General features: G+C 45.8%; 1 protein-coding gene across 1 annotated transcript in view; it reads left to right on the forward strand.

Annotated features, from left to right (window-relative positions):
• Nucleotides 1-18,610, forward strand: part of PSMG2 (proteasome assembly chaperone 2) — a 56,318-nt gene extending 37,708 nt beyond the window's left edge. The window contains exons 4-7 of the mRNA XM_078685697.1: nt 7,347-7,465; nt 8,199-8,372; nt 13,364-13,484; nt 18,364-18,610. Of these exons, the coding sequence (XP_078541823.1) occupies nt 7,347-7,465; nt 8,199-8,372; nt 13,364-13,484; nt 18,364-18,456 (507 nt within the window). The 3' untranslated portion in view covers nt 18,457-18,610. The remainder of the gene's footprint in view (nt 1-7,346; nt 7,466-8,198; nt 8,373-13,363; nt 13,485-18,363) is intronic.
• The last annotated feature ends 247 nt before the right edge of the window (nt 18,611-18,857 follow it).

The raw sequence follows: 18,857 nt of genomic DNA on the forward strand, positions 1-18,857 counted from the left end.
TGAGAACGTGTTAGTATCTGTATGTGTGTGTAATTGTATGGGTGAGTAAGTGTCTGATTGACTGACTGTATGGGTGAGTGAGTAGGTGTGTGAGTAGCTCCATGGGTGACTGACTCAGTGTATGAGTGGCTGTACGGATGTATGAGTGGATGTCAGTGGCTGTATTAGTGAGTGAGTGGATGTATGAGAGTCTGTTTGGGTGAGTGAGTGGATGTGTGTGTAGTCCTAAGAATCAGGGAGTGGCTGTGTAACTACTTTTATTGGGTGTGTGAATGGGTTTGATAATGATAGTGTGGAGGTTGGAGTGAGTGTATAAAAGGTTATATGGGGTTGTGAGTGGGTGCATCAGACTGTGGATGATGTAATCAGTGATGTAATTTGAGATGTCATGAGTGATGTCACTGACTGTCATGAGTGATGTAACATGTGAGGTTATAAGCAGTGCATTGTGGGGGTGCAAGTTATAGTTAGCTCGGCTAACTATAACTTCTGAATTTCTCTGGTTTTGTATGAGTGAAACCTGAGTTTAACTATAAAGTTTCTGTAACCTTTGTTTTTTCAGTGAATTTCTAAGCTTGTTTTTATAATCCATTTCCTAACCATAACATACTTGTGACCTCTGGATTTTTTCAGTGAATTTCTAGTTTTATTTAAAGTATTAGTCGTGTTTGCAGAGTAGTGGAGAAAGGGGGCTGGGCATCCAACCAGCTCTCAGGAATCTCACTGTGTAGGACTTACTGAATAGAACAGGAGGGGTAGTTGGCTCTCCAGTCTCAATGACGATCGTGGGGGCCAACTACCCCTCCTGTTACTTCCAATAAGTCCCACACAGCGGGATTGCTGAGACCTAATAGGGGGCCACACCCCCTTTCCCCACCACTCTGCAAACATTCCTCCTGGCGCACTACTAGTTGGGGGGTGAAGTCCCCTTGGCTCGCGAGAGTCCTTGGAGGCCAACTGGTCCTCCTGTTACCTTCAGTAAGGCCCACACAGCTGGATTGCTGTGAGGTTGTCAGAGGCTATGTCCCCTGTCTCCACCACTCTTCAAACGCGCCTTTTGGTGCACTGCTGCTTGGGGTAAGAAGTCGCCTTTAGTCCTGAGGCCCTCAGGCGGCAAGGGGACAAACCCTCCCCCTCACCTGTGGTCCCTGCTGGCTCCTCTACTCTTGCGCGAGCCGGCATTGCTTTGAGACTCAGGGAACTGCTAACATGCAGCTCTCTGGATCTCAAAGCAATTTGTCTGTTTTCCTGCTCGCTTGACAGCGGGCAGGGAAACGGACATGCTCAGCTTTCAGCAAACAAGAGCATTTTCTGCTCTTGCTTGCTGAATGTGGAGTGTTTGCTATGGCACCGCTCACGCCAAGCCATAGCAAACTGCTATGTCCCAGGGATGGGCACCCCGGGACATTACTGGAGCCGGCCCTGCGGGGTGGCTGTCCACAGGGCCATCTAGGGCTCCAGGAGGGGACTGTGCCCTTTCTTTGTTTTAGCCCCGGCGAAGGGACCCACCCAAACATTTTTTTTAAAAAGAAGCTTTTTTGCGCCTGCAGGTTTCCAGTGGGACCCCTCCCCCTCCAAGAGGCCTAGGGGGTCAGGTTGTTTCTAGCCCCCCCCCCCCCCCCCACCAAGATGGCTACCAACATTTTTTGGTTGAAGTGTTGGCAGCGAATCAAATTTCAGTAGGGTCTCAGTAGGCTGTTGGGCTCCCTGATATCTATATTTTGAAAACTTTAATTTCTCTGAAACTAATAAACAGATTTACGCCATATCCCAAAAAGCACACTTTCTGGCCTAACCTCCTAGTTTTTTACCAAATTTTGTGTAATTCCGTTCAGCAGTTTCTGCTGTAGTAGTGTTCAAAAAACGAAAAATTCCCATAGACCTAACATGGGGAAAACTTGTTTTGGGAACCTCTTTTTTTATCGACCCCCGCTTGACAGATCACCCCGAACCTTTCAACACAGCAGCTGAACCAAAAAGGAGAAGATTTTTGAAAATTTCGTTAAGATTCGTAAAAACAACAAATAAGTTTCCTATGGAAACTTTGGGCCTAACTTTAAAATAAATAAATATATATATAGCTTTGAAACTTGTTTGGTAGTGTCTTTAGCTAGAGTCTTTTTTGGCTCCGGTGCTTTTTTCGGCTCCAATGAATATTTTGGCTCCGATGGTGTTTTGGGATCCGACGTTTTTTTCGGTTCCCATGGATTTTTCTGATCCGATGATTTTTTCGAATCCGAAGCGTGTTTGCTTGGGTCTGATTTGGGTTTCGGTGCTGAGGGACTAGCAGTAGGCCTCGGTGCCGATTGTTTCGATGTCGGTGTGGCGGCCGATGATATCTTTTCGGTGTCGGTAGGTGTGCGCCGGCACCGTGGGCGACAGACTCGAGCCCGAGTCGCCAGAAGGCTTAGTAAGCTTCTTTGCCGGGCCCGAGGGCGGGGCAGTGGAAGCAGTGTCCCGGTGTGCACCCAAGGGCGAGGGTGTGACCGAAGCCTCTTTTGAATGTGTCGAGGAAGGGTTGGGGTCGACGGTCTTACTTACGTTACTTACTTACATTGTTCTCCTAGCTCTTCGGTCCCGGATCGTCTTTTTGGACCGGAAGGAGGCACAAGCTGAACAGTCTCTGGCCTCGTGCTCCGGAGAGAGGCAAAGGTTACACACCTCATGTAGTTCGGTGTGGGGAAACTTTGACCCACATTGAGGACACTTTTTAAATGGAGTCCTTTCCATGAGCTGGAAGTTAAGGCCTAGGTGGGCCCGAAGGCCTTCGTTGACGACCGGAATCGAAGACTTCGAAGTTGAAGAGTAGCGTCAACTGGAAACGCGATCGAAACTATATCGGCGAAGCTGGTGAGGATTGCACGCCGAAGGAAATCGGTTCCAACACGAAGCGCTGGAAACACATCTGAGCCCGGTGGCGGAAAAAAACAATCTGGGGATGGAGCCGATGCCCATGCGCAGTATGATCCAAAGGAGGAGTCACCTATCCTGTGACTTCCAAAGACTTTTCTACAACAAAAACAAACTGCAAACATCCGGGCCCAACACTAGGTGGCCATCTATGCACAGGTTGTGTTCTGCAGCTCATATGCCTCGTACACTTCATTTTAAATACAAAAGAACAGCAGTATATGGGTATCGACATTGACAAAGGACAATCACATTTCACAACAATGTATGATCCAGGTTTACACCGCAAACATGGTGGCCATTTTAGAGCATATTATTCTCAGTTCTTCTTAATGCAATTTTGGTTGAAAAAACGGACAGTTCCTAATCAATTACAACCTACTTCCATGCTTTAGTATATTACACATAATTTCTTATTGTACCTTTTATTTAAAGTGCGATATATATATATATATATATATATATATATATATATATATATATATATATATATATATATATATATATATATATATATATATATATATATATATATATATATATATATATATATATATATATATATATATATATATATATATATATATATTGTTGGACTTTGGCCCTTAGGGCAGGTTCACCCCTAGACTTTTTGCTTGAAAGGGTGACCTGGAGATGGTGATTTTGGGATTCTGCGCACTTTCACTGTGTCCCAGTGGAAAGTGCGTGCGCACTCTGAGTGCATGTGCTGAGCTAGGCCTGCCCGCCCATAGGAATGCATGGGGAATGTATGTGTCCCTGGTAGTTCCTGATGCGTGGGGTGTACAGGCTTGAGTCTGGTATGTGTGAACTCGTGAGAATGAATGCTGCGCAACGGTATGTGCGGCTTGTATGTGTCTAGTGGGGAAGTATCATTTCTAGACATGGCTGTACGTGTGCTGGCGTGTGATTGGCTGGAGCTGGCTGGCATGCCAGGCTCCAGGAAGTCTGGGTGGGTCTGCCCGGTGGTGAGTGGGAGATTAGCATGAGTGATGTGTGGGAGGAGTGTACCTGTGTCCTGGATGGGCTGGGTTTTCCCCACACAATGCTGGCTCCGCCCCCCTGTGGTGTGTCTAATGACCCAAGCCCTGCCAGTGAATAGAGAGGGTGGTTGAGGTAAACAGAGTACTCAAGAACCAGCTGCGACTGGTTCCGCCCCCACTCTGCACCCTCAGACAAAGGAATGCACTGTATAAAAATGGGGCTGTGTCCCCACTGAAGTTGTTCTCTTCCAGGATCCTGAGGGGGCTGCTGCTGCTGCTGCTGGGCCAGAGGACCGCCACTTGGGGTGTCTCCCTGCCTGGAGACCCAGTGTGCTGGCTCTGGGCCCAGCCTTGCCCCCCCTGCCTTGCTGAAGGACTGTGGGGCTTGATTTCGGCCCGAGCGCTTAATAGCGCTTTATTTGCATTTAGCGCAGGGAGCGCTGCATTTTGTGCCCTGTAGCGCTTGGGAGCGCTGTGGTCACCCCTCTAGCGCTGAGAGCGCTTTGTCTGCAGAGGCCGGTGCCCACCCGGCATTGTCCGTCCCAAGCGAGTGCCACCTCGCTTTATATTTGCTTTGGCGGCGCGGGTGCCACCCCGCTCATTGCCGCTTTGCTTTGCCCATGGAGTTGTGAATCACGAGGGAGCCCACTCCTCGGATCACCTGGGAGCCCGCCTGCCTGCCTAAAAGCGAGCCGCCGCGCTGCCCGCGGCGACCCGGAAGTGGTTGTCCGGCCGACCAATCGGTGCGCGGCCGACCGGAAGTCCCGCCCACCGCAGCCGAGAGGACAGAGGAAGCCGGAAGCTGCCGGGAGCCGATCCGGTGAGTGAGGAGGGAGAGCGGCGCCTGCCTTCCGAGCCCAAGAGCCGCCGCAGCACGACCGGGAGCAGAGTGGAGCTCCCCGGTGTGGGAGAAGAGTCCAGCACTCCAGGAAGAAGTCGCCCGGTAAGTGGAGCCGGGCCTGGGGGGACTCCGTCGGTACAGACGAAGGGAGGAGGGCGTCGGGGCACATTGCCGGTGCCCGCCCCTCCCCCCTGTGCCATCCTGGTAGCAGGAACCTACCTGGGGGCATTGTGTGTATCTCGAGCCCGTCAAGGCTCCAACGTGAGTGTTGCCAGAAGCGAAGGGAGGGGCGCCGGGACACGCTGTCGGTGTCCGCCCCCCCCCCCCGCCCCCTCAGCAGCGCGACCTCGCGCCCTTGTGTTTCAGAGCCAGAGAGGCTCTTAGGGGGCATTTCTGGGCAATTCGAGTCCCCAAGAGGGGGACTCCAACTAGAGCCAGAGAGGCTCGAGGCGCTATTTGTTTACCGAGCCCAGAGAGGCTCTTAGGGGGCCTGCTGGTTTTGTGAGAGCCCTGAGAAAGGCTCATTGCCCATTTTCGTTTTGAGAGCCCTGAGAGGCTCTGGGGCCCAGTGGTCCTGGAAAGAAGGGCCTGAGAGAGGCTCAGGGCACCAGTTCTTGTCCAGGAGCCCAGCGAGGCTCCGCAGTGCCACAGTGGTGGTTCTTGAGCCCAGAGAGGCTCCAACGTTGCCCTAACTTTCCCTGCACCAGTTGCCCAGCACTTTGTGGGCAACTGCTACGTTTAGGCCCCCCCTGACATTGGACACAGGGCGTCCTAGCCCCAACAAGGCCAGAGGGCCTAGGGACAGTCACAGGTGGTGACTTACGTGAGTTTGGCGCAATTGTACTTTCTATGCACCTCTGAATGTATTGTTTATGCGTCATGTGCCTTACACCTCTGAATGAATGTTATGCATTGCATCATGTGTTTTCCTCTTACACCCCTACAGGTATGGTAATACATAGGTGGTTGTTTTCTCCCTAGTACAGGTGGTGCTAGTGAGATCCTGGTTACCAGTGATTACTGGTTGTGTTACATTTTTGTGCTAAAGTAATGTTACATTCTAAGTGCTATTTCTGAAAGTGCTACTTCTGATTCCTGACAGTGGTCCAGGTGGCCCTGTCTTGTAAATAACCCCTTGTAAATTCTGCCCGTGCCTCTGGCACATTGTAAAGTGTGTGTTTTATCTAATGTGTTTTGGTGTAATACAAAGGCTATTTTTATATAACCTTGTGTGGAGTTTCCTTTGTGGTGGGCCTTTGGTTGTTGTTGCTGGGGTGCGTGCGCAAATACTTAACCTACATCGCCTCCAAGTTTAGCCTTGCTGCTCGCGCCACGTTACCTAGAGGGTGAGTAGGGGTTATCTTGGCGTGTAACTCCCTTGCCCTGACTTGGGTGTGGTGGTCTCTGACTGACTTTGGCGAAAGCCCTGGCCAGCCAGGGATCCCATTTCCAACAATATATATATATATATATATTTCTCCAACGTAGCTTAACATTGCTTCTCCCACAACAAGGAGACGATAGTGGACCCAGGTACTTGTGCCAATCAAAGTATCTTTATTGAAATTTGACCAGCCAGTCCGCCATATATATATTAATTCCTTTAAGGAAAACGGGCTGCTTTTTAATTTGCAAACACATGTTTGATGGTCTGCTGTTCCGTGCAGGCCTCCATCCATATATTTGTAGTCAATCACAGGGGTTCACAAACTGCGACCTACCTATGTTGGTATTCATTAGGCAGGCTGTTCGGCGATCCCCTAAAACTATAGATTTTGCTATGCAACCTATTAGTATATAGGTTGTATTGCAAAATCGGAGTCCTCTTGGAAAAAGTAATTGCTTAATTTGTGACCTGTTTCTTAGTACCCTTATTGCACTCAAAAGTGTGTTATTGGAGCCAAAATGAGCTTATCTTAAAAGATGAGTAAGTCCTACACTATTCCTTACACTTAATGTTCTTTTCTTCAATTAGAAGTTCCTTCTAGACTTGAAACTGAAGGAGTAGTTGAACAAGGCAGCGGGACAGTGGAGAGAGAAAACAAGCACTGATCGCATCTTTAAAAAATAAAAAATAAACTATGAATCTTTCCTAGGACTAACAGCTTTTTTGATATCTAGTATTGGATTAGAAGGAAATATTGGGTGATCAAGTAGGGTACTGGTCTGCCTTTATACCCTACATAGAGAGGGCCTTCCAAAGGTCTCATCACCTAACCACAAGGTATTCTCCAAACAGTCGAAGAGAACCCAGTTGAGGCATCATCTGGAATAAAACTCCACTTCGACTGACTCCTGCTTGGACTGTTCTATCCTTGCTAAAGGGTGGGGGGCGAGGGGAACAATCCAGATCATAAGTGAACATTTGGTAAGAGTCCGATTTACAAACAAAGAGCTGTATGAATTGGGGCTGGAGGAGGGAGGGGCAGATAGGGTGAGGATTAAGGCATGTCTGAGTAGAAATGTGGAAATTAGGAATAGAATGTGTGTTTAGATTGTCTTGCCTGAGTGATGAAGAATCAACAGTATTAGGTGTGCTGCACACTTCTGATTTGTTGTTTAACTTGTGTTTCCTTTTTAATGCTTCTTTATAGAATAAAGCAAAATCATTCCGTAAAACGCTGATTTCCTGGATCAAAAGAAGCGAATTTGCACAAGTAATTCTTCTGTCCAGCAGCCATGCATATCAACGCAATGATCAGCAACTTCTTGGGTATGTTGTTCAGGCTAGTAACACATTGCATTCCATCCATTATGTATATGTTAAGTGGTTCAATTAAGTTGTTAGCAAGGTTTTGAGGCATACCGTTGATGAGTAAAAAAATCAATTTGAGAAAATGGATCCACTAAAAATTACTTAGGTTTTGTGTAAAATATTACTAGTGGTTTATAAAAGCTATCATGAGCATTTCCATAACACTTTTTGTTCTGCACCCTAGTATCAAAAACATTAACACATACATGAAATTAAATGAAAAACACATTTATAAAGCACGAATATACCATGTGGCATCAAGGCAGTAGTTCATGGTTTGGTAACAAGGGAGTTGGCTCCAACGAGAAAACCTGATCAGAAAGGCAATCTGGTTTTGTAAGAGTTGATCCCCCAAAAAAATGTAGAAGAGGGGTGTTGTGTCCAAGATCTCTATTGGCGTATAGGGAAAGGAAACCGATGGATTGCTTCTGTGTGCGGGGAGATTTTTGTTTCTGACTTGGGCTATGGCGGATGGGCCGCATACACAGCGGTGTCCTTGTGGTACCAATATCTATAAACCAGTTTGATGAAGGGTGTTTCAAAAGAAATGAATCGAATGATTCAGTACAGCAAAATGTGTTGGGTGGTGTTTCTTTTAGACAATTAACATGTTAGTATTTTATTGTGATTGTGCCATTGTGTTTTGCTTAGTAGTCACTGCTAAATAAATGTTATCTTTTTGCATTCAAAGCACTCCTTTTCGTTACTTGTTGACTCCAGCCATGCAGAGTTGTGCAGAGGATGCAATTCATGGGCTGCACTGGAAGGAGATGGAGAAGGTTGCAGCCTACCCCGGAGTAAATGAGACTGAGAAACGGATCATTATCCCTGGTGGAGGGATCACAAAGTCACTATACAGTGAGAGGTAAATGTTCCCATAGTTCATGCTCCATAGAGCATTAATTCTTCTTTGAGTGTTAAAGCTCCTTTTTTTGTTTAGCTGAAAATGTGTAGAAACTAATAGGGAAAAAAGGTAAAGTTGCTGATATTTTTATTCCACTATAATGGGTCTGGCAACATGTGGTCTATCTTTTGTTCCCAATTGTTTTCCTCTTTTTGTTGGTAACAGATGAAAATGTTGTATTCTTTATTTGTTCGGTTTGGCCTCCTCAAGAGCTAGTGTAGTATAAGTGCACTCCATTCAAGTCGTATGCAGTCTGAATTTCCAACTTTACCAGTCTCACTGAAAGATGTATTTTTTTTGGGGGGGGGGGTTTCATCTTCATTGTTTCCCCTTTTCTCCTGCATTGACGTTGTATATATTGGGAAAGCATGATTGTTCTGTATAGTGGATGCATTTTCATATAAGCACTAACAGTAACAAGGCTAATGTAAGTAGAAACTTTAGAAACTAGCTAGGGTGGCTTTAGGGCAACCAGTGTCCACAGTAGATGTGCCAGAGGAATAGAATTCAAGTCTTACATTATCAGTGCAGGGATGATCTGGACTGGAGACTCAAGGAAACTTAAAGCTATCCATGTTCCAGAATTGGAGCCTGCAAAGGAGTGTATTTTCATAGTTTGATGGGTAGGAATTCCACGAGACCCAAAAAATAAGCTGATAGATGACAAAGAACAGCTGTGCTCTGTCTCCTTTCCAGGTTTAGTGAGCTGGCTGGAAATGAAATCCTCTGCATTCATATCACATTAAGGTGTGCATAAAATGACTATTACTAGATGCATATTCTCTGTTTTTCTAGCTGTGTTAATTTAGGGACTGGTCCCCTCTTTCCTGCTGCTTTATCAGCATGCTTTAGTAATGCAGTATTTGTTTTAAGTTTGTATAAAATGTATGTTTGTGGCATGTGTAGCTGTAGATACATATACTCTGCATACGCATGCCATCTAGTGTTGGGCTCGGATGTGTACAACTTGTTTTTCTTCTAAATAGTCTTTCGAGTCACAAGGTACATTGACTCCTCCCTTGACTGGTAATGCTTATGGACATTGGCTCTATTGTTAGATTGTTTTCTTCCACCGTCAAGTTCGAGTGTACATCGCCACGCTCTGATTTGATGCGCATGGCGCTCTTCGCCAGAGCCTCTCGGGTCCTCTGCTCCTGATAACTTTGTACAATTGTTTCTGCATTGCGTTTTCTGTTCATCAACATCCTGGCCCTTCATTCGGATCCATGTCGTGGGGTTTGTCAATGCTGCTCTCAGGCCTGTTCCCACCGGTTTCGCCTTCTACAATGCAAGTACCATGATGGAAAATCTACCTTTCTGCTCCTGTCCACAGTGCCATTCCAAGTACCTGTGGATAGATCAGCACAACATTTGCAACTTCTTCTTATCCCTGGAGCATAACAAGGACTCAAACTCCGCTTGCCTGGCCTTCCAGTCCAAAAAGACCTTCCAGAACCATTTAGATAATCAGCTTGCTCAACGTGCCATGAAACAACAGCGAGCTGAGGATACCCCCGACCTATTCGGGAGAATATCAAAGTTGAGGTGGAAGTAGAGGCGGAGTTCAAACAGGCCGCAGCCTTTAGTCTGATACCCAATTCATCCTTGACCTCCTAGGCTCCAGTCATGCATCCCTCTCCATGTCAACATCAGAAAATAGCAACAGTGAGTATCCGCTCCCATCATCCGGTCACTCACCGCCCCTACGTGGATCAGGCGTCCAATCCCACATTCAGGGACACCGCCTTCCAGTCTTTCAATGAATCCCAGCCATGTCCGGCACCGCTCTAAGACTTCAGAGCCAACTCTGATTCCATCCCTGGTGCCGAGCCAGCCACACGAAACCCAGCCCACTTCCGCCTGACCATGCCCTCAACAGCCTTTGAGGCCTCAAACACCGACTGGCTCTTCGGAACCGCAACAACGGTCCACATCAAAACCAGCTTCGAAGCCAAAACAGACTGTGGTGCCCAGTCAGCCATCCACAGCAAACTCTGAGGATCAGAAACTGCAAATTCTACAACATCTCGGACAGCAGTTAGACACCTTGCAAAAGATACATTTTATTCACCCCCTTCATGGGTAAAATTACAGCTAAACCATTACATAAGATGCAGGAGATGCTTCCCCACAAGCAAAACCTTGCATTTGAGGAGCAGCTGGCATTAAAGCCCCCTCTACCTCCCAAGCTGAAGAGGCATCAAGAAAAAGGCACCAGTCCATTGCCCCCTCAACCTGCTTTACCTCCTATTCCTGCTCCTCCTCCTCACTCTCCTCATCCCCTGCCCTCCTCTTCCTTCATCACAACTACCTCCTCTATCACTTCCACCTCCTGCTCCTCCTCTCGCATCACATGGTCCTCCTTCACTGGAAAGCTCAACCCATTCATCATATATGGAGAGGAGTCTGAAAACGTTGACCCTTATGATGCCCCATGTGACGTAGCACTCTGGGATGATTATCAGGCCGTTTCCCATGGTGACAGCAACCCAGATCCGCACAAGTTCAAGCTTCTGCTGCCTATTTTCCAGGCAGATCGCCAGCTAACAGTCAGGACAGTAATGCACCTCTTCGGCCACTGTTCCCCACGCCCGATTACACATGCATTCGCTCCAAGAGTGCCTGTAACAGTGGTCAACACCTCTTCAAGAGGCAGACCTTCCACATCACTTTTCTGGAGTTATTGGCAGTCCATTTGGCTCTGTCGGCTTTCTTCCACCATGTACATTACAAAACAGTCCTGGGCAAAACCGACAACATGACTGATGTGCATTACCTGCAAAAACAGGGAGGCACGCACTCTTCCCAACTCTTGGCATTAGCACAAAGCATTTGCCATTGGGCGATCCACCACAGAGTACATCTGCTAGCCAAGTACCTTCTGAGAGTGGACAACTACTTTGCAGACAAGCTCAACAGAATGCAACAACAAGGCCACAGGTGGGAACTCCACCTCCAAGCACTGCTCCCATACTTACAGCATTGGGGATTTCTCAACATAGATCAGTTTTTAACAGCTGAAAGCGCCAAATGCTCAAGCTTTGCCTCCAGACTTTCCACACCCACAGTCCAAGGGCAATTTACTATGGATGAACTGGTCAGGGATATTCTCCCACGCTTTTCCTCCTCTCCCACTCCTTCCATTTGTGTTTTGGAAGCTATGGCAAACCTCCCGCACCCTTGTCCTGGTGGCTTCCACGTGGGCCAGGCAGCCGTGGTTCACAACCCTTTTTGAGTTGTCCATAGTCCCTCTCGAGAAGCTCCCCAACAGGCTGGACCATCTCACTCAACACCAGGGCACAGCCAGGCAGCTCAACCTAGCGATCTGGCTCCTGAGGACCCAGCGTTTTAGTATCTCAATTTACCAGCTGAGTGCATGTCCATACTCGAGGCTTGCCGTCCCACTACATGGGCATGCTCTGTAGCAAAGTGGAAACGATTGCCCACTATTGCCTTTTCAAACCCATAGATCCACTCAAGCCTGCAGTCCAAGACATAGTCTGCTAGCTACTCCATTTAAAATGAAATGCTCAGGCCTGGCTTACACTTCCTTTCACTTACGTTTGGCTGCAGTTACAGCATACCTGCAGAACATGGAACACTATTATGCAGAGTCCCAGTCATTAAAGCATTTGTGGAACAACTTAAGAGGTTTATTCCCCCTCCTTCCCCCCACCTTCTCCCGTTCTCGCTAGGCTCATGAGACCCAATTTTGAGCCCCTTCACACCTGCTCTTTCCAGTTTTTGCCCTGGAAGATCGTGTTTTTAGTCGCAATTACTTCCCTCAGTTAGGTGAGCGAGATTCAAGCTCTCATACCACGAAGAACCTTTTTTAAGGTAAAACGCTGACCGGGTAGTACTTAGAACTAACCCAAAGTTTCTGCCTAAGGTGATCTTTCCTTTAAGCCTCAACCAACAATTAAACTCCCCGTGTTCTTTTCACATCCAAATTCAGTAGCAGAAAGAGCCCTCCACTCACTAGACATGAAGAGGGCCCTCATATACTATATTGATAGGACAAAAGTTTTTCATAAAACTCCACAACATTTTGTGGCCTACACTAAACCACATACTAGGCACTCCCATTTCCAAAGCAGGGATAGCTTTCTGGCTAGTCAAGTGTGTTCAAACCTGCTATGCCAAGGCCAAAAGACATAACTCTGCTCCCCCAGGCTGCATTCTACCCATAAAAAGCAGCCTTCATGACCTTTCTGGGTAATATCCCAGTGGCTGTCATCTGTAAGGCAGCTTCCTAGTCCACACCACACACATTCACCAAACTCTACTGTGTGGATGTGCTAGCATGCCAGCCAGCTCAAGTGAGCCAGGCTGTGCTCTGTCTACTTTTTCAATATTCTACAACATCCTCTGGATAGGCCACCGCTTAGGGGAGAGAACTACTTTACATTCTATGCAGAGCATGTCTATCTACAGCTACACATGCCATGAACTGAAAATGTTGCTTTCCCTTTTAGCATCTATTAGTGGCATGTAGCGCTGTAGATTCACATACACGCACTCTCCTCCCCGAAGCCTTTGGTGGTTGTTGATGCTTTTTTTATGACTTTCTTTTTCCACTTTTCTTTCATGGTCATCAAACTGCACTTTGTGTGCTCCACATCTATCCGCGCCCCATAAGGGAAAACAATCTAACAATGAAGCTGATGCCCATGCGCATTATCGTCATAAGAGGAGTCAATGTACCTTGTGACTCAAAAGACTTCTTCGTAGAATAACAAGTTTTACACGTCTGAGGCCAACACTAGATGGCAGGAGTATGCAGAGCATGTGTATCTATATGTTATACATGCCATGAACAGATGCTTACAGGGTAAGTAACATTTTCCTTTCTGATGCACTGAAGGCAAATGGATAAAGTGAGTTCTAATTCAATTGAAACTTGAACCGTTTCCCAGCAATTCAAAACAAACCTATTGCTTTCTTGTTTTTAGCTCTGCAGAAGGCATCCACATGGCCATTCTCTTAAAATTTTGTTCGGAAGGAGACAACATTCTTGATGCCTTTGGCCTTGTGAATTATCTCAATGAATGGCTGCAGCTGGTTGATCAATCAGTGAGTATTCACTTTCTTGATATGTTGCAGGACAACTCCTGTTTCTGTGATGGGATAGTTCTGTTTCATTTGTGAATTCTCACTTGGAATCTACTGCTCAAAAGATGCAAGATTACAGACATTTATTGATTAGCAAACCACATACAATGATCTACTCCGATCACCAATAAACTTCTTGATTTTCTAAACCCTTCATTAAACTATCATGCCTATTTCAAATCCAATCAATAGTGTTCCTTGCTAGGTTCAACATCTTTGTCCTGCCAAATTTCACAATCAAGTACAACCCACCTTCCTTGGGTCCCCAGAAGGCCCGTAACTGGTAACACCAGTCAGCCAGCTTGTCACTCCCATCCGGTCCTTGCTAGACTTCCATCTCCTAGTATTATGTTTCCCCCATCTCTGGCAGCTTACCCTCAATAATACCCTCCACTGGTATCTTGCCAGTCGTCCACCTCCTTCCTTCACCTCACTCAGTACCTTCATGGGCTTTCATACCCCGTCCACTCTCATAAGGGACTCTCAGCTGATCCTCACCCCATTTACTTTAGGACTCCTTTAATCCCCTTTTTCCTTTTTGGTACCAGGTAGCATCAAAGTGATTGCCTCCACCCTCTGGTCTCCCAATAAAACTCCTTTCCTTTCCCCTAGGCACCCCTTCAGGCCTCTCTGTTTAGCCCAGCTATATCCTGGCCCCAATTTCAACTTACAAACACTTGTTTATCTCCCACATACTTCTTGTTCTCCCAGTACCTCCAGTACTCCCCAATCACTTACCACAGTGCTGCACATGACCTCTCAGGTTCTGCCTAAGTCACTAGGCCTTCAACTTTACTCCACCCTTCTCCAGGTCCACTCTTATCTTCATCGTGCCCATTGATACCCCTACCTAAACTGTGGTCCATATTCAGTCCCCCAATACACCCAACACCATTATCCTGTCAGCCAGACCTCTCCTTTCCCCTGGGAGGCCCCACCATGATCCTGGTACCCCCATTCTACCCTGATCATCAGGTATACTCTCCTTCTCCTTAGCTTTTACATTTCAGAGGTCAACCATCCGATACTACATGTCCAAGTCTACATGTGGCAGTTGATAACTTCTGCAATGATTTTTAGACCTGCTGTACAACCCCTAGAGTCTGCCTACCCTTTGTGAGTTGCAGCTGGTCTGTACGGCAATCGCTTTGTTTCTCTACAGGCTAACTCACCTGATACACCATCGTAGAAGTTAGCAACTGCCTCAAGTGAAGTTGGATATGTAGTACTGTATGTTTGACCTCTGAAATGAAAAGGTAAGGAGAAGAGGCCACAGCAGGGTCTAGTCCACATCCAGTTGCCACTGGTCAGCTGAGCAGTTGCAGGAAAAGGTGTCTTGTATCTTGTTGTGTCCCGGTAGCTTTAACAAGCTGTCAGCCTCATGACCCTTGGAGTGCACTTCTTTATCCTGGGTACAAAAGGGAGAGCAGATACAGCCTTCTAGGCTCTTAGGTCTCAGAGAGCAGGTTTATTCCTCTTCTGATCTTCACAAGGTCCAGGAGTGGTCTGGAGATGCCACATATATGTATACTTGCACTAGCTAGTGGGTGTGGATGACCCCTGGGGACACCCTAACCAATGAGGTAAGGGTTCCTGGCCTACCCTACCCACTTCGGGCATTTTCAACATGGCCGAAGTCTTCAGCCACGCAAAACTTGGACTCTGAGGGCTAGGGGAATGCGTGGGGCTGTACTATGGTAATCCTAGTGTCCTCCTACATCTTACACTAAAGTCCAGGTTTGGGGAGTCATTGTACTCCCAACAGACTCAGCAAACAGACAGTAGATACACACAAAGCGTTTTGGTATTCTGTTCCCTCCCTTGAAGTTTGGGTCAAATGTTATATCTATATCCTTAGCAGGCCAGTCAAGCAGGTCTTGATACTCCAGCAGGACTGACACTGATGTTAACAAGAGACTCACTGTGATGGGGGGCATTCTGACTGGAGGGGGTAAAAGAAGGGTGCAGGCCTAGGTGTTAGCTAACAATTACCTATGACAGGAGAAGCCTCGTTGAAGTGCACCAAGGGGCTGGGCACAACCCCCCAGGCCATTTTGTCAAGGGTAGGACAACACCTCCCCACACCCAGGGCTCAGTGTCCCTGCCCTGGGAGCCGTTCACATCTTCCAGTGGAGGAGCTGTCAACAGCCAGATGAGAGCTGGAAGTCACAGAAAGCATTAGAGGCTTTAGACAGCCAGCAGGTAACTTCTAATGTACCTTTTCCTGACTAGTTAACCAAAATCCAATGTAATGCTAAAGTTGAATTTTGTCTATCTATTGAAGAGTCCTTGATTTTTTTTTTTCTAACTGATACCAAACCAAAATTATCATTATAAGGTGTACTAGTGTAATCCAGTGCTTTCCTATGGAAGTAGCCAGACTTGCTACAGTGAAAATCGCTTTTAGACTTTTTCACTGTAAGGACATGTGGAACATTCAATTTTTGAACGCCTTACTTTAAAATAACATGCACCCTGCCTAAAGGCAATAAGGCCTACTTAGGGGTGACTTATTCATATTTAAAAGGAAGTTTTTTTTTGACCGGTTGAATTTGAAGTTTAAAACTGCACAGCCAGGGTCTTAGGCCTGGTGACCTGCTTTACAGTACCACTGCAGTGGAAGGCACAATGGGTGCTGCAGACCACTGGTGGTATTTAATGTACAGTCCCTGTGTACACGTAGACTATATACTAGGGACATGTAGGATCAGATGGATACCAATTTTACCATGTTGAAAGGAGGAGCACAAGCATGTTACCTCTGGTCAGCAGGGGTAAAGTGCACAAGGTTCAGCAAAAAGGCAAAAGCGTGACCCAGAAAGGTCAAATTTTAAACAGAATTGTTACAAGGATGCATTGGGGCATTCCAGGAAAGTAAAATGTATATATACTGGGACATTTTAAATACAGAGTATGTGGGCATACTAGATCATTATGGAAATAGGCATGCTGAAATATGAAATGAAGAAACTGGAATGTAGGATTAATAGTGCAGTATGAACACTTATTGCGAGCACATTGGCACACAATGACATCTCTGGAAGTCATTCATTCGGGGGAAGGGGTGCTAAGGTCAATTGAGGGGCCTGCTGCAAAGGGCAAATTATGAAAAGTGTGCACTTTGAGAGAGAGATTGGGTGTATGTGTGTGTGTGTGTATGTGTGTATATATAGATATATATATATATATATATATATATATATAAAAGTGACCCGATTCTTGAACAACTCAACTCTACACACAAAAAAGAGAGCTTTTGAGTGTGCCGCACCTCTCTACTGGCCTTAGGCCCACCCGTCTCAATAATATGATTGATGCAGAGCTGTTATCTCTTGTGGTGTGCACTACCACCGCCCCTGTTGCTCCCAAGAGGCAATTGTTAAAGAAAACAATGAAAATTCCACCCACTGTGGATTGCACCACCAGAGACCAAATAATACAAGTTTCAATAAAGAATGTCCATAGATTGTTATATCATTTTTTGTTTCTTCTTTATTCAATATTCTTGAGGCAGCCAACGCGTTTCGTCCAAATCAACCGAGCGAAAAGTAGCGTCCTCTCCCGAGAAAAAAGTATCCGTTTCAAACGGATACTTTTTTCTCGGGAGAGGACGCTACTTTTCGCTCGGCACAGCAGCCGTTTACTTTGATTTGGACGCAGAATACAGAGAAACAAGATGTGATGTCTGTGCACATTGGACACAGCCAGCACGCCCTGATGAAGTTCTTATGAACGAAACGCGCTGGCTGCCTCAAGAATATTGAATAAAGAAGAAACAAAAAATTATATAACAATCTATGGACATTCTTTATTGAAACTTGTATTATTTGGTCTCTGGTGGTGCAATCCACAGTGGGTGTAATATATATATATATATATATATATATATATATATATATATATACACACACGTTTACATATTTACATATGTACATTTAGATATTTAAGTAAATATGTATGTTCGTGTATGGCCACACTCGCTGCTATCCAGTGAACAGTGCGCATAGCAAAGTGTTTGGTAAGTTGTGCTGTTTGTGTCTTCTTTTTTTCTGTGTGTTTTGAAGGTCACATTTAACAGCTTCGTTTAGGCGGTGGGGGGCAGGGCGAATGTAGCTGGGGCATAGCACCCTCCCCCCTAGAGACACCAGTGCTGGCAGATTATGGAAATTGGTAGTGCGGTCAAACTGGGAGTATGGATACTGATTACACGGGCATCTTGAGCATTAATTAACCTGGTTATGTGGGATCATCAAGTCTTCTGGGACCTGCATCTCATCCGAGTATCCCAATATTATTAACAGTTTGGAATTGTGGGCATATTGGCAATGGGCCAACTATTTTGGAACATAAACTGATTAGGTGGACATTCCTGAACTTTGTGGAAACTGGTAATGTGGTTATGCAGAAACAACATCAAAACTGACATTGTGGTCGTATTGGGGCATTAAGAAACCTAATGTGGGCAGAGTCTGGCAAAATTGAAACAAACAATGTGGGCATAATGGGACATTATGACATCTGATAAGTATGGGCTCAGTGAACCATTATGGCGTCTTGAGATGTGTACCTATTGGACGTACTATGTGTACCCTTCAGAACATTAAACACTGACAGTAGAAAAAGACTGCAAGTTGTTTGGTCTCTCTGAATGGTGCACTAAAGTAAATGGGTGCTGGTTGGGTTTGCTCATACAAATGGCTTACCGAGAGCACAGCCAGAGACAAAAAGGGTGCATGAATTGGGAGCCATGTGGAGCAGATGCATTATATTTTGTATTGATGATGTCGTCTGGCAAAGTGCACATATGCTAATGTCATTTTATTTTATTTTAAATCAATAGAGTGGAGATTCTACAGCAACTTCTACAAAATGGAAAATACCTAATTCCTGGCGATTACTGTTCGGAAGCGGACTTCCTCCAGCACTTTTCTGATCAGATTAGCACTGTAAAGTCATTTAAAATGTCTATAACCACATAAAACAATGGTAAAACTTCTCTTAAAAAGTATGTTTCCTTTTCTTCATTTGAAGATTTACTAAATTTAAATACTGCTGAGACCCGACAATAAATTAATTATTTTCATAAATATGTGCGGTCCCAGGAGTTGTGATTTGTTGCATGGTTCTCCAGCAGTAAATGACAAATCTGCTAAATCGCTGAGGCTGTCCCATTTGCTTTTCAGTCTGCCAACAAATATATAATGCAAAATGGTTAACATTTACCGTCAAACATTCCAATATTTTATGGTTCACAGATGCCCTGTAGTTCATGTGTAGTTTATGCTGTGATACTATTGCCAACAGACAAGCTGATTGTCAGTCAACTCCAAAAAC

The sequence above is a fragment of the Lissotriton helveticus genome, chromosome 4_1 (genome assembly GCF_964261635.1).
Source record: "Lissotriton helveticus chromosome 4_1, aLisHel1.1, whole genome shotgun sequence".
NCBI classification, from domain to species: domain Eukaryota; kingdom Metazoa; phylum Chordata; class Amphibia; order Caudata; family Salamandridae; genus Lissotriton; species Lissotriton helveticus.